Genomic DNA, 13,070 nt, shown 5'->3' on the forward strand with positions numbered 1-13,070 from the left:
GTGTTGGGGCCAGAACTCTTCAAATCCCTGCCACTCTGTTGTCTGTCTGGACTTCTCATTACTAGGATATTTAAGAGACTTAGTGATTCTGAAAGTCTGGACTGGAAAGATTAACAATCACTAAAGTTTTTATTTTTTTCCTTTTTTCTTTTACTTGTTTTCCTTTCACTCAATCACTTAACTTTCAATGTTACAAAAAAGATGCAAAGCATGGGACAGAGCTTCTGCAAAGAGTATACATGTATATACAGTCAGGGAAAATTTATACTGGAAAGAATTAGATGGGCAAAAAACTTGTTCAAGGTGATTGACATAGGGGGAAATGGGGTGCAGTTCTTCTGAAGTAAAAAGCAGAAGCAACAGAGATAGCCAATGTGAACTAATGGGAAAATCCCAGAGGGCATTATGGAGGAGGTCAGCTAATGGCTTAGATGTCTGCTTTCCCAGTGTGTGCTGAAGTTAGGCAGAGGCCCTTTTTATTTCTTAATGACTGAATCCTAATGGAATGGCTTCCAAGTCTTTGACAGAGACATTCCTAGGGTATACATCTGGAAACAGGCAGAAGATTTATATCTCAAAGGGATATAGAAAGAATTCATAAGCAAGTCTTCAAATGTATATGTTTTTAAAATCATGAATGTCAGTGAGCTTTAGTCTGGGAGAAAACTGTCTAAAATTTAGTTAACTTCAAAGGAAGGTTACTACACACACACACACACACACACACACACACACACACACACACACACACACACATGTTTTTCATGCCATTATGACTCAATTGAGTTTAAACTGTGCCTCCAGAGAGGTAGATATGACAAAATTTTGGTGAAAATATACTTATGGGAAAGGTATGTTTGATCTCATCAATGTTTTCCTGTTTTTTGTAAGAGCACAACCTGCTGTGGCTGGGAATGAATGCATGGTCTCACCTGAGTTCTAAGCTGTGCTTTCACCCATCTTGTGGGTGCTAAAGGGAAATGAAAAACATCAGTGAGGACTTTGCTGTTGGGACTGTGAAATGTGAACAAGTAACACGCTTTCTCCCAGGCTTCCAGTTCTCTCTCACATATCCTGCTCCCAACTCTGCTGATTACATCATATTAAAGTTTTAGCATACGTTCCTGGGATTTCCTCCTTGCTTCAGGTATGTTTAACTACTTCTGGTTGAAGTTTTGAAACATATAGCTAATATAATTTGTTCTTGGGGAAATAACTCCCTTTTAAGGCATGTTTGTAGTTTTTTTTTTTTTTATAAATATGGGTATCATACCTTCATGCATGTGCATACCTGGTGCCCCAGGTGACTACAAGATAGCATGACATAGCTTGGGTCAGGAAATGCAGAGGATTATGAGCCACCATGTGTGTTCTGGGAATTGAACTCAAGTCCTCCGGAAAAGCAGCCAGTATTCTTAACTACTGAGCCATCTCTCCAGCCTCGATTAAGGCAATTTTAATGAAAACAAAATTAGCCAGAGTACATAAGAAAGCAAGGTTTCATTTTGTTTGACTCATTATTCCCAAATCTACAGAAATTCATGGCAGATCAAACTAAGGACACCATCAACTCCAGCTCTGTATGGTAACTTTCAGGTATGGTAATTTTTCACAATGAATCTTTTCTGGAAATCTGAGTCACAAACAAGTGACTGTGGTCTGGTCAGTGTTTGCCAGCTCTTCTGCAGAGTACCACAATTAGGAGATAGCATGCAATGACATTTTCTCATTTTAGGCTTTAGATATTTTGATATTTGGTATGTATTGACTGTTTCTGTTTGTTTGTTTTTCATGGACTGAATCAATGGGGTATGGACTTGCTTAAATACTGATTTGATACAATGGTAGTATTAAAGAGTCATTCATAGCCACACAAGAGGAAACAGTGAAAAGCATATCTTAGCCCCATACTCTAATTACAGGCTCTATAATGCTAGAGTTCTAGGCACATAAGCAGAAAATCACTTGGTGCATTGCCTGGATTTCATTGTGTGAGCATCAGTGGTCTTAGAGGAGGTTGGGTCCAGAAACTTTGAAGATTAGCTCATTCTAGAGTTATAACTGACTTTTCTCAGGTTCAATAATTGGTTCATTTGATGAATCACATTCCTAGAGTATCAATACAGATTTTAAAGAATTTTCACAAGCTATTTTTATCTTTTTTGTGGATGCATTTTTCTTTCATTTTTAATTAATTAATTTATTTTACATCCCCAATGCAACCCCCCTTCACCCCTCTTCTCTCACTCTCTCCCCGCTCCCCTCTGTCCCCCCTCAGTCTGCTTTTCCTCCATAATAGCTCAGAAAGGGGCTGGCCTCCCATGGGCTTCAGCAAAGCGTGGCATATCAAGCTGCCATAAGACCAAGCACCTCCCCCTGTATTCAGGTTGGGCAAGGCAATCCAGCATGAGAAATAGATTACCAAGAGTCAGTCAAAGTACAAGAGACTGTCCCTGTTCCCATTGCAGGGACTCCCACATATAGACGAAGCTACACATCTGTCACATATATGCAGAAGGCTTATGTTGGTCCCATGTAGGCTCCCTGGTTGTTGGTTCAGACTCTGTGAGTCCCCATGAGCCAGGCTATGATTTCTGTGGGTTTTCCTGTGATGTTTTGGACCCCCCCCCCAGTTTCCTACAACCCCTTCTCCATCTCAGCAGAGCTCCCTGAGCTGAACCAGTGTTTGGCCGTGGGTCTCTGAATCTGCCTCCATCAGTCACTGGATGAAGGCTCTCCGATGACAACTGGGGTAGTCACCAATCCAATCACAGGGGTTGTCCAGTTCAGGCTATGCATCTACTGCTGTCAGGAGTCTTAGCTAGGGCCATCCTTGTAGATTCATGGATGTTTCCCTTGCATCAGGCTTCTACCCAACTCTGTAAAGCCCCCCACCTTTCCAGTCATCTCTCTCATTACTGTCCCCTTTGCCCACCCCCTAGCATGATCCCTCAAGTTCCCATGCCCACCCTCCCCCAGCCCAACCAGGAGATACCTTTTATTTCTTCTTCCCAGGGAGATCCATGGTCTTACCTTGGGCCCTCCTATTATCTAACCTCTATGGGTCAATGGATTGCAGCATGGTTATCCATTACTTTACAATTATAGGAAAAGATCTTCATCAACCCCACATCCAACAAAGGGTTGATCTCTAAAATATATAAAGAACTCAAGAAATTAGACAATAAGGAACAAAATAATCCAATTAAAAATGGGGTACTGACCTAAACAGAGAATTCTCAACAGAAGAATACTCCCATTGTGTAAATGTACTACATTTTCTTCATCCATTCCTCAGTTGAGGGACATCTAGGTTTTTTCCAGGTTCTGGCTATTGTGAATAATGCTTCTATGAACATAGCTGAGCAAGTGTCCTTGTGGTATGATTGAGCATCCTTTGGGTATATGCTCCAGAGTGGTATAGCTGGGTCTTGAGGTAGATCCATTTCCAATTTTCTGAGAAACCATCATACTGATTTCCAAAGTGGCTGTACAAGTTTGCACTCTGACCAGCAATTGAGGAAGGTTCCCTTTGCTCCACATCCTGGTCAGAATTAGCTGTCATCTGTGGTTTTGATCTTATCCATTCTGACAGGCATAAGATGAAATCTCAGAGTTGTTTTGATTTGCATTTCTCTGATGGCTAAGGATGTTAAACATTTCTTTAGGTGTTTCTCTGCCATTTGAGATTTTTGTGTTGAGAATTCTCTAATTATATCTGTACCCCATTTTTAAATTGTGTTATTTGCTTTTTGATGTCTAGTTTCTTCAGTTCTTTGTATGTTTTGGAAATCAACCCTCTGTCAGATGTGGGGTTGGTGAAAATCTTTTCCTATTCCGTAGGCTGCCATTTCGTCCTGTTGACAGTGTCCTTTGCCTTGCAGAAGCTCTTCAGTTTTGCTATGGAGTTTTGTGTGTGTGCTATTGGTGTTCTATCCTGGAAGTTGTCTCCTGTGCCAATGTATTCTAAGCTATTTCCTACTTTCTCTTCCAAGAGGTTCAGTGTAACTTGATTTACATTGATGTTTTTGATCACTTGGACCTGAGTTTTGGCATTGGTTTTTGATTGTTTGTTTGTTTGTTTGCTGACTTGTTTTTGAGTTTCACTATGTAGCACTGGCTGGTCTAGAACTTGCTATGTAGACCAGGTGCTGGCTTCAAATTCAGGAATCTGCCTGCCTCTGCCTCCTGGATGTTTGAATTATTTTTCAGTTTATATTAAAGACAAGAGTTACTTCTTTTCTTCCTTTCTTCGTTTGTGATACTACAATTAAATTTAGTACCCCATACATGCTAAGCAGGCACTGTACTAATGAACTATGTAGCCAACCTAGTTACTTTTATTTAAGAACTAATTTGGCCAGTCATATGCCTGGAAACCACCTCTTTGGAAATAAAGGCAGGAGAATTAGAAGTTCAAGGCCTGTCTAATATTGTGTAATGAGACTCTGTCTTACAAAACCAAGGGCTGGAATGTAGCCCACTGGTAAAGCACTTATATAGCGTGGAAAGTGCTGGGTTAGAGCATCAGGATCACAACATTTTAGAAAATAAAAGATGACTTTGAACCCCTCTAAAGTTATTTTATTTCATTTACTTGTAAGTTTTTGGTACTGTGTTTACATATATTTTAAGCTTTACAGTCGGAAACATACATTCATAAAAGCTTATGGGCATGTCTATTCCTCAGCACAAAATCTTTTAGAATTATTGCTTTATTCATTTTTACTAAAATATTCTTCCAAAAATTAATAAATGCTGATATTGCATTCTCTCCCACACAGCTTTTTTCTCTTTATGAAGATGAATGAAGAGCCTATAACTCATTCTACCCTAAATGTGAACTCCCAACAGAAGTGCAAAGCAAAGAACAATATTAAGAATACATTTCATTCAACTGAATTGTCATTCATTGAGCAGAGGCAAAAATACCAAAAACGTAGTAAGAAGCATGAAAACACAGCAGAAGACATCTCTGGTGAAGGTATGATATTGTATTTTATGAATAAGGAGAGATTGTTGAAAAATTAAGGTTAAGATTAAGGTTTGTTAAGTACTAGTGAGATACAAAAAGTGGCAAAAAGGTTTCTTCCTGAATTTAGTTAGAAATATGTGGAGACCTACAAAGGCTTCCTAGTGAGATCTGAGCTTGCTTGACCCAGCAGGGCTGGATTAGAGGTTTGCTTGACCACGTGCATGGTTACAAGGTGATTGAAAGTGTCTACATTTGGCTGAGCTAGGGGGAGATCTTTTGCTCCACCCCTTGGCATTCCTATAAATAGAAGAGACAGGAGGGGCTGGTGGATAGTGATCCAGGCCCTCCCGAGCCTATCCTGAGTTTCTATCTGTTTCTCTCCCCTCTATCCCTCTAATATCTCTTATCTCTCTCTCCTCAAGAGTACCCCATTGGAAAATGTGAGAGCTGATCTCCCAGCTGGGTTCCCACAGAAATACATAAGTTAAAATGAAGTATCACTTTAATCTATATCACAAGAAAGACCAAGTGGTCAATACCATAACAATTTAAAGAGTAATATGGATAGTTTAGACATTTCACTAAGTGAGAGCTGTTTGAGCCTTGAATGGAAAAATCAACTTTTGACAAGTGAAAAAGGTTGGAACTGAATTCTCTGGCTACAACGTTTTAGGAACTAAAGTGTAAAATAATTACAGGGTGTAGCTCTCCAGGGCACTGGGTTTGGGAGTCTTGTTCTAGGTACTGAGAATTTAGTTGAGCTGGTGGGTTTCTGGACAAGGGTAATGTGTAGTGGAGACTCGAGTTTTTATTCTCATTATATCCTGAAACAAACAAAAGATGAATGTATTTCCTTCAGACTTGGAATTCCAAACAAGTTGGATATCAACAAAGATAAATTTTTGTTAAGGTTTCTTGTAGTTAATGTAGTTATAGGTTGTGGAATTTTCCTCTGATTTTCACAGGCTTGTCTTTTCCAGACCTAAATATCTGGAAGATCCAAGGTTAGATAAAAGAAGGGAGTTTAGGAATTTGCAGAAGCAATTCACAGATTCATACACACACACACACACACACACACACACACACACACACACACACACATATATATATTCTAATACATATATCTGAGCTTGAGTGGCTAAGTGCTGGGAACCATAATGCCCCCTTCATTCAGTCCTACCTTATTTCTTTAAAGACAGGGATATTCCCAGTGAAGGATACTGTTAAAGCAGAGAAAGTAGAATGTGAATTAAGTTTTGCATAGCAATTCAGGTAATCTGAAAACTAAGCCCCAAATGAAAAGAAAACAAAAGCCCATTGCAATGAAGCATAAGCCTCTGACATTTGCTTCTATAGAACGTTCACTTGGAGTCTGTTGATTTTTGTTGATTTTTCCTAACGGGAAATTGCATCCAGTCAGCAGTTAGTATTTGGAATAGAATATTGGCAGCAAAGCAAAACAAAACAAAAGAATAGATGTGGGAAGCTGACCAAGAGTAAGAGGGCACTGAAGTATGGCACTGCAGATCAAGGTGAGGTTAGAGTCTGTCATGGATGTAAATTGGCCCCAAGCCATTTGCCTGCAGAGAGAAGGTAGAATCCATGGTTAGCCTGTGCTAACCAGCCAGGTAAAGTGGGAAATGCTGGCAGTGGGGCCACCCCTCATTCTGAGCTCCATTACTAAGTCTCATTTTTGCACTGTCAACCATGACATATGTTCATTAGATTAAAGAAAAGAGTCATGAAATATGGAAGGGAAAAAGACTGATCAAATGATGCTCCTCTGGCTTCCCAATTCAGGATGCAATCACCTTTACAGGGAAGAATTCAGAGCTAGACCAATCTTTTCCCATTTAGGTTTCAAATTGTATTCTTTTTTAGTTCTCCCCATACAACCTCTTTAGGATTAAGAGGGTGATAGAGAGTAGGGTTTGGAGACCAAATATAGGAATTACAGGCTCAGTTCTATTAATTGATTATTTCAGCCATAAATGCTACATAAAAAGCTTTTTACTTCAGTTCCTGTATTATACAAACTGTGAATTATTCACTGATATTTTTGGCTTATTTTTCAACTGTGGTATTTGTGTTTCCTACACTGACTACTGAACTCTGTTTTAAATTAAGGACATTGAAACTAGTTCCATGGAATATCTCAGGCACATTAGTTTGTCCTGTGATCTTTAGTAAGTACATATATTTCTGTTGTTCAGGAATTTTTGCTAACATGTCATTATTTGCTTTAACCCTTGGGTGAAAAATATTTAACAGACTTGCTATGAGAATCAGAAGTAAATGAGCATTGGGATGCTCTTATGATGAAAGCAGCCCATGGCACAACCCTGTCTGTTCCATCACCTCACTCCCACTGCCAGCTGCTTTTGATCTCTCTTTGGTTTCTCTTTCTCAGAGAATTTCTCACCTTCTCCATGGAGGCTCATCTCTAGTGTGCTTGGTGCCATATGCCTTCTCCTGATGGCTGTAGCCATAGCAGTGAGCGTTTCCACGACACACTGTGAGTGTTCCGAGTGCTTCTCCCTTTTCTCCTTTGGGGCAGACTTGCAGCAACTTACCAAAGTTCCTCCTTACCTGTGGGCACAGCTGGAGTGCTTGTCTGCTATGTGTGAGATATTGGGTTGGCTCCTGAGTACCATCACTAGAAAACAGCAACCAAAATAAAACAAGACTTCCTTTTAAACATTTTCTCTAGCATTGCTTATCATTATTCTAGAACAGAGGTTTTTATTAAGTTTGTTGATGTGTCAAAATAAAAGAAAGATCCAGGCGGTCACGGTGCATGCCTTTAATGCCAGCACTTGGGAGGCAGAGGCAGGTGGATCTCTGTGAGTTCAAGGCCAGCCTGGTTTAAAGCTGGTCTACAGTTGCAGGACAGGCCCCAAAGGGACTCAGAGAAACCCTGTATATAAAAAACTGAAAATAAAATAAAATAAAATAAAATAAAGCACTAATTATTATGTGGACATTTTTGTAGTATCTTCTGAAAGAACATGTTCCATGATCCAGCAAAGAGGTAAGTGCTTGTTTCCTAGCCTTTGTGGGCAGATTCAATCAGGAAAACAATTTCATTGTCTGTATTAACTCCATGAATAGTAGACAGTCTTCAAAAGCAAGATACTTCAGCATAACTAAGAAAAGATTTGACATGGTCCCAGAAATTTAACAACTAACATTAATATGGAACAGAGGTTTTTGTATAACAAACTGTAACAAAATATTTCTATTGTTGTATACAATAGATGCTATTTTGTATGCTCTGTATACAGCATAAACAATCTTGCAAGATTCCGTGGTTTTGTGTGGGAATAGGATTAATGTGAGAACAAATTTTGAAAGAGCAACTTCTCAACAAAAAGCAGAATCCAATGATTATGTAAAGGGGTGTTTCCACTCCAAGTGCAGTAGACTTAGGCAAACTAACAGTTCAGCAATGAGGATGGATAGGCCTCAGCAGATGTATGTTCTATGAAGTAGAAAAGGTCTGAAAGTTCAGATAAAAATAGAGCCAAAAATATGTGTTTCCATTTCACAGATTTATTACAACCATTTTAGTTGTCTTTATAGAATATTGTTACAGTATATTAAGTGTGCATGCTCTGTGTTTTAAACAAGTGAAAAGCAACATCAGAGTCTATGACCTCTTCAGTAGAGTGACAGACACTCCTTCCCTAGGACCTCATTATCCCTGTCCAGAGAACTGGGTCTGGTTCAGATGCAATTGTTATTACTTCTCCAAGGAAATGCTAAGTTGGAGAGAGAGTCAGCGTGCCTGCTTGTCTCTCAATTCCACTCTCATAAGGATAAGCAAAGAGGAGATGGTAAGTTGCTGCAAATGTGAGTCACAAGGTATGAGATCCCCAAAGGGATTAACTGGGTTAAACTGACTACCAGTCACACTTGCTTAAATTTAGCACTAGATCAATGGCTGAAGGATGAAACTGTTTTATCTTTTGTTTCAGTTTTTATGTGCAAAATATAGGGTAGATATATGTATTGTGTGAAAAAGAGAGAGAGAGTAAAATAATATTTGGAATTTCATTCATGAAAAATATATTGAAGCTGGGCCTGGTGGCATCGGCCTGTAATCCCATCTTCTTGGGAATCCAAAGCTAGAGCATTAAATATTCAAGGCTACAGAGTGAGTTGAAAGAAAGCCTGGACAACTTAACAAGCCCCCCCTAAAAAAAAAAAGACTATACGGGGTTGAAGCATGTAACTCAGTGATAAAACAGTTCTCATACATGTAGGGCCTAAAGTTCAATCCTCAGCACTACCAATAAATAAATAGACAGACAGATAGATAGACACGTGTGTAATGAATTCAGAGGGAAACTTGTTTTCAGTAATATCTCAGCCAGAGAGATAGGAAAAACAAAACAAAACAACCCTGCATAGTCCAACACAAAGATGGCACAGGCATCTTGGTCTAGAATACCAAGTGACAATGTAAATAAATTTTTTCTAACTCTGGCAATTATGTCAGCATCAAGTTAAATTGTCTACTGTGTGTTTCCCCAGTAGAGGGTCTCTTCATTATATATATGAAGGTACCAGAGTAAAGTTAGTCTCCAAGAAAACTATGCAGACGCTTTTAAAAATATCCTCATTTTCTTTCATCTCAAACCAACACTATCCTTTTACTCACTTAGTTTTTTTTACTTTTTAATTTATTTTTCTTAACTTTTACTCAATTTGTTTATTTTTGAATCTCCAATGGGAGCAGAAAATTTTTACTTTTCATTGCTGAGGTCTGTCTCATAATACAGCATCATTTAGAGAGGCTGCAGACTTCAGACACAGAATAAATATATACAGAGGGAGTTGACCCTTTCAAAGGCACTTCCATAGCGCTGATGAAAAGATAATGATGGGAATCTTATGTGTTTGTGTTTTCTCACTTTCAGGATTTTTTCAGTTTGAAGTCTTTCTTTTGGGTTGGAATTTACTATGATGAAACTGTGAGAAAGTGGCGGTGGGAAAACCATTCTGTTCTACCCTATGAGATGTAAGTATCCACACTGAATCAGGAGTTTAATTTAGTTATGGTGTGAATGAAGGGTTCTGGGTACAATTTCAGCAGCATTATAGAACTGAGGAGACAGTCTTTTATACCCATCCATGTTCAGAAGAAAGATGCATTACTTTATTCTTTCATCGAGTTTCCACTGAAAATTTTCTTAGGAACTTCTCCAATAAACTAAAGAAACTGTGTGGCATAAACAAAAGGCTTTTTTATTTTCTTTTTATAGTTTCCCAGCTAGAAGTCTTAGCCTAATATGTCAGCAGGTCCGAAGCCCTCCTCAGCTTAGAGCTAGCCCTCCTTTCTCTGTCCTTTCACCAATTCCACTTCTGAAGATGCCAAGTTGCACTGGGGCTCACCCTAAAACCTCATTTTAATTCACTTCTTTCTTAAGGACTCCACCTCCAAACAGATTCTGAACACTGGAGGTAAGGATTTGAGGTAGCATAATAAACACTCTGCACTCTTGCTCCCCTAATGCAAAAGTATTTGCACACTGTTCTAAAAGCACCAAGGAGATCTATTCTATCCCAGCACTAATTTTCAGTTGACTAGAGATCTGACTCACCCCAAGACAAACCTTCTCTCCAGTGTGAATCTGTGGATCCAAGCATGATTTGTCTATGAGATCTGAAAGTGGGACAGACATGTGGCACATTTTCCTCATTCTGGAAAGAAGCAGCAGAAACAAATGCATATTGAACGCCAGGCAAACTAGAAACTTTTGGGGAGGCAAAGCTCACTGGTGTTTGTTTTGCTTTACTTCAACAGTTGCTTTTATTCTCTACTTAACTTTTAAAACACTGCAAGAACTGAGTAACAAAACCAATAGCAAACAGTGTTTATAGTCCTCTGTTTACCCATCACTTCATAAAAAATGCCAGCAGGGGGAGATGCTCCTAGAGCTGAACCTAAACACGTTTCCCTGGCAGATGAACATTATCCTCACGCACTTGTCTTGACACCTTATTTCCTGATTTGAATCCACCACTTCCCCTCCCCATCAGGAAGGAGCTTTCCTAGCAGTTTACCAGAAGAGAGACCAACATTCAGGAAATGATATCATTAACTAGATGATCAGGCAACTCCTATCTGACTGAAGATAAGTTGACATACCTTCATTTAACACAAAGTTCTTTAGTTGTAAGTCTCAAGAACAACCCTCCTTAGTTCAGCATTCTGTCCCCTGGCCTGTCAGACCAATGACTGCATTATATAGGATTAATATCATCTTCAATATGTCATTAATGTCCTCCAGGGCTTTAATATTCCACTCACCATGAGACTAAACACTATAGTGCCTAAGTGTATATTTATACCACTGGAAACTTTTAATTAGGTGAGTTATCCACAGTCTGTTTTGCTCTATTTTTTTAAAATTATGGATCTAATGCAGGGCCCCGATCTTGCCAGCATCATGCTCCCTCACTGAGTTACACCTCTCAGCCCTATTCACAGGCTCATATTTTAAAAAATTTATCATTTTAACCTGACAATAAATTGACATTCCTTTCCCATCGACTCTTTCTTCTTAGTTGAAATATTAATTAATATTTACAATTTCATACTGGTTTGGTAACTTTGCAGTTTACTAACATTTTACCAATATGAATTATGGGTTATGGAAATCACATAGATTGAATTTTTTAAATTTTATATGAAGGGTAACAGTTTTGTAGTCTCATGGGGAGTTGAATGACATGTAATTTCTTGATAACAGTGGAATTTCTTTCATTTTAGGTTTTATGATCTTGATACTAATATGCAATACTTCTGTGCATCTTATAAATCAAAAGGAGCTTATTTGGCTGAAAAATGTACAAATAAATTGGCATATATTTGCAAGAAGTACCATATTTAATTCTACGAGGTCACAGAAGATATGAAAATGAAACATTTCTTATCAAATGTTTTTCCTTGGGTGCTTATTTTCTGGAGAAAACCTTGCAAATGTTTGCCTTTGCTTGAATAAATTCTATTCAAATCCATTCCAGTATCATTCTTTGTCAATGTTTCTGCTAACATATTTATTGCATATTGCATGCATTTTAGAAGACACTATGATAAATGGTTTCTGAATGAAATAATGAGATAAAGCCTATGAGTTCAGGTTAAACCATTCAGGTTAGACACTTAAAAGCTTGACCTATGTAAAGTTCTCTGCTCAACATATTCATCTGTGTGTGTGTGTGTGTGTGTGTGTGTGTGTGTTCCACAAAGTGTCAAAATGTATTGTTAGCTGAAAACAGAGATATTATAGTAAAAAAATGAGTTGTCTGACCACACAAGAGCGATAATTTTAAAAATTTTGGAATTAGCTATCAATACATTGTCCAATTAACTTTACTATCTAATTCTTCAAGACAACCAATTAGGGGCAAAAGTTTAAGTCAGGTTTTCTTGTAATTTGATTTAAAAACTGAAATAGCCAAATTTTCATTTCTTTTCTTTGTATCTTACACAGTTTTTAAAAATACTAGAACTAGATAGTTATTAAGCATTTATTTTAATTCAGCCATTTTAGAAGTTTTGGTGATTGCTGCAATACTGAGGACAACCTGCAGACTTTACTACTAACATTTTGCTCTTTATCTCACTATCACAAATGTATCCATCTCCCCTCTCACTACTGATTCATTGACACATCTTAAAATTTATGGCTTTCAGAATGGTTTCTCTATGTCAAGACAGTTCCCTCATAGTTTTAGAGCATGCTTACCAATGACTAGTTTCATAATCTGTTTACAATTCTTTCTTTGAAGATATATGTATATATATATATATATATATATATATATATATATATATATAAACTCACAAATCTTAACATAGTACTCAATGATTCTGTAACTACTGGTCAAATACATAATATTATGAAATCCTTAAATAAGTCCATTTCAGTAAATCCCTAACCATTTCCCAGAGCAAATTGCTGCTCTATTTCTTTGCAGTATCTAACTAAGCCTTTCCTTTTCTTTGTAAAAAAAATATTGATAAACATAGCATGTACTCCCCTATATAAAACATGTTCCCTTAGTGTGATATTTTGAGACT

The 13,070-nt window shown here is 38.0% G+C and overlaps 1 protein-coding gene across 2 annotated transcripts; it reads left to right on the forward strand.

Moving 5' to 3' along the window:
* The first annotated feature begins 896 nt into the window (after positions 1-896).
* On the forward strand, positions 897-12,002 carry LOC102922857 (killer cell lectin-like receptor subfamily E member 1). Of its 2 annotated transcripts, XM_015989737.3 has the most exons (8): positions 897-1,147; positions 1,536-1,596; positions 4,785-4,984; positions 7,389-7,493; positions 7,971-8,009; positions 8,669-8,814; positions 9,901-10,001; positions 11,757-12,002. In XM_015989737.3, exons 2-8 carry the CDS (start codon positions 1,583-1,585, stop codon positions 11,875-11,877), a joined length of 726 nt encoding a protein of 241 aa, XP_015845223.1. In that variant the 5' UTR covers positions 897-1,147; positions 1,536-1,582; the 3' UTR covers positions 11,878-12,002. The 2 variants fall into 2 exon arrangements, with proteins under 2 accessions (XP_015845223.1, XP_076424174.1); XM_076568059.1 differs by lacking the exon at positions 1,536-1,596.
* The last annotated feature ends 1,068 nt before the right edge of the window (positions 12,003-13,070 follow it).

This window comes from Peromyscus maniculatus, chromosome 3 (assembly GCF_049852395.1).
Source record: "Peromyscus maniculatus bairdii isolate BWxNUB_F1_BW_parent chromosome 3, HU_Pman_BW_mat_3.1, whole genome shotgun sequence".
NCBI classification, from domain to species: Eukaryota; Metazoa; Chordata; class Mammalia; order Rodentia; family Cricetidae; genus Peromyscus; species Peromyscus maniculatus.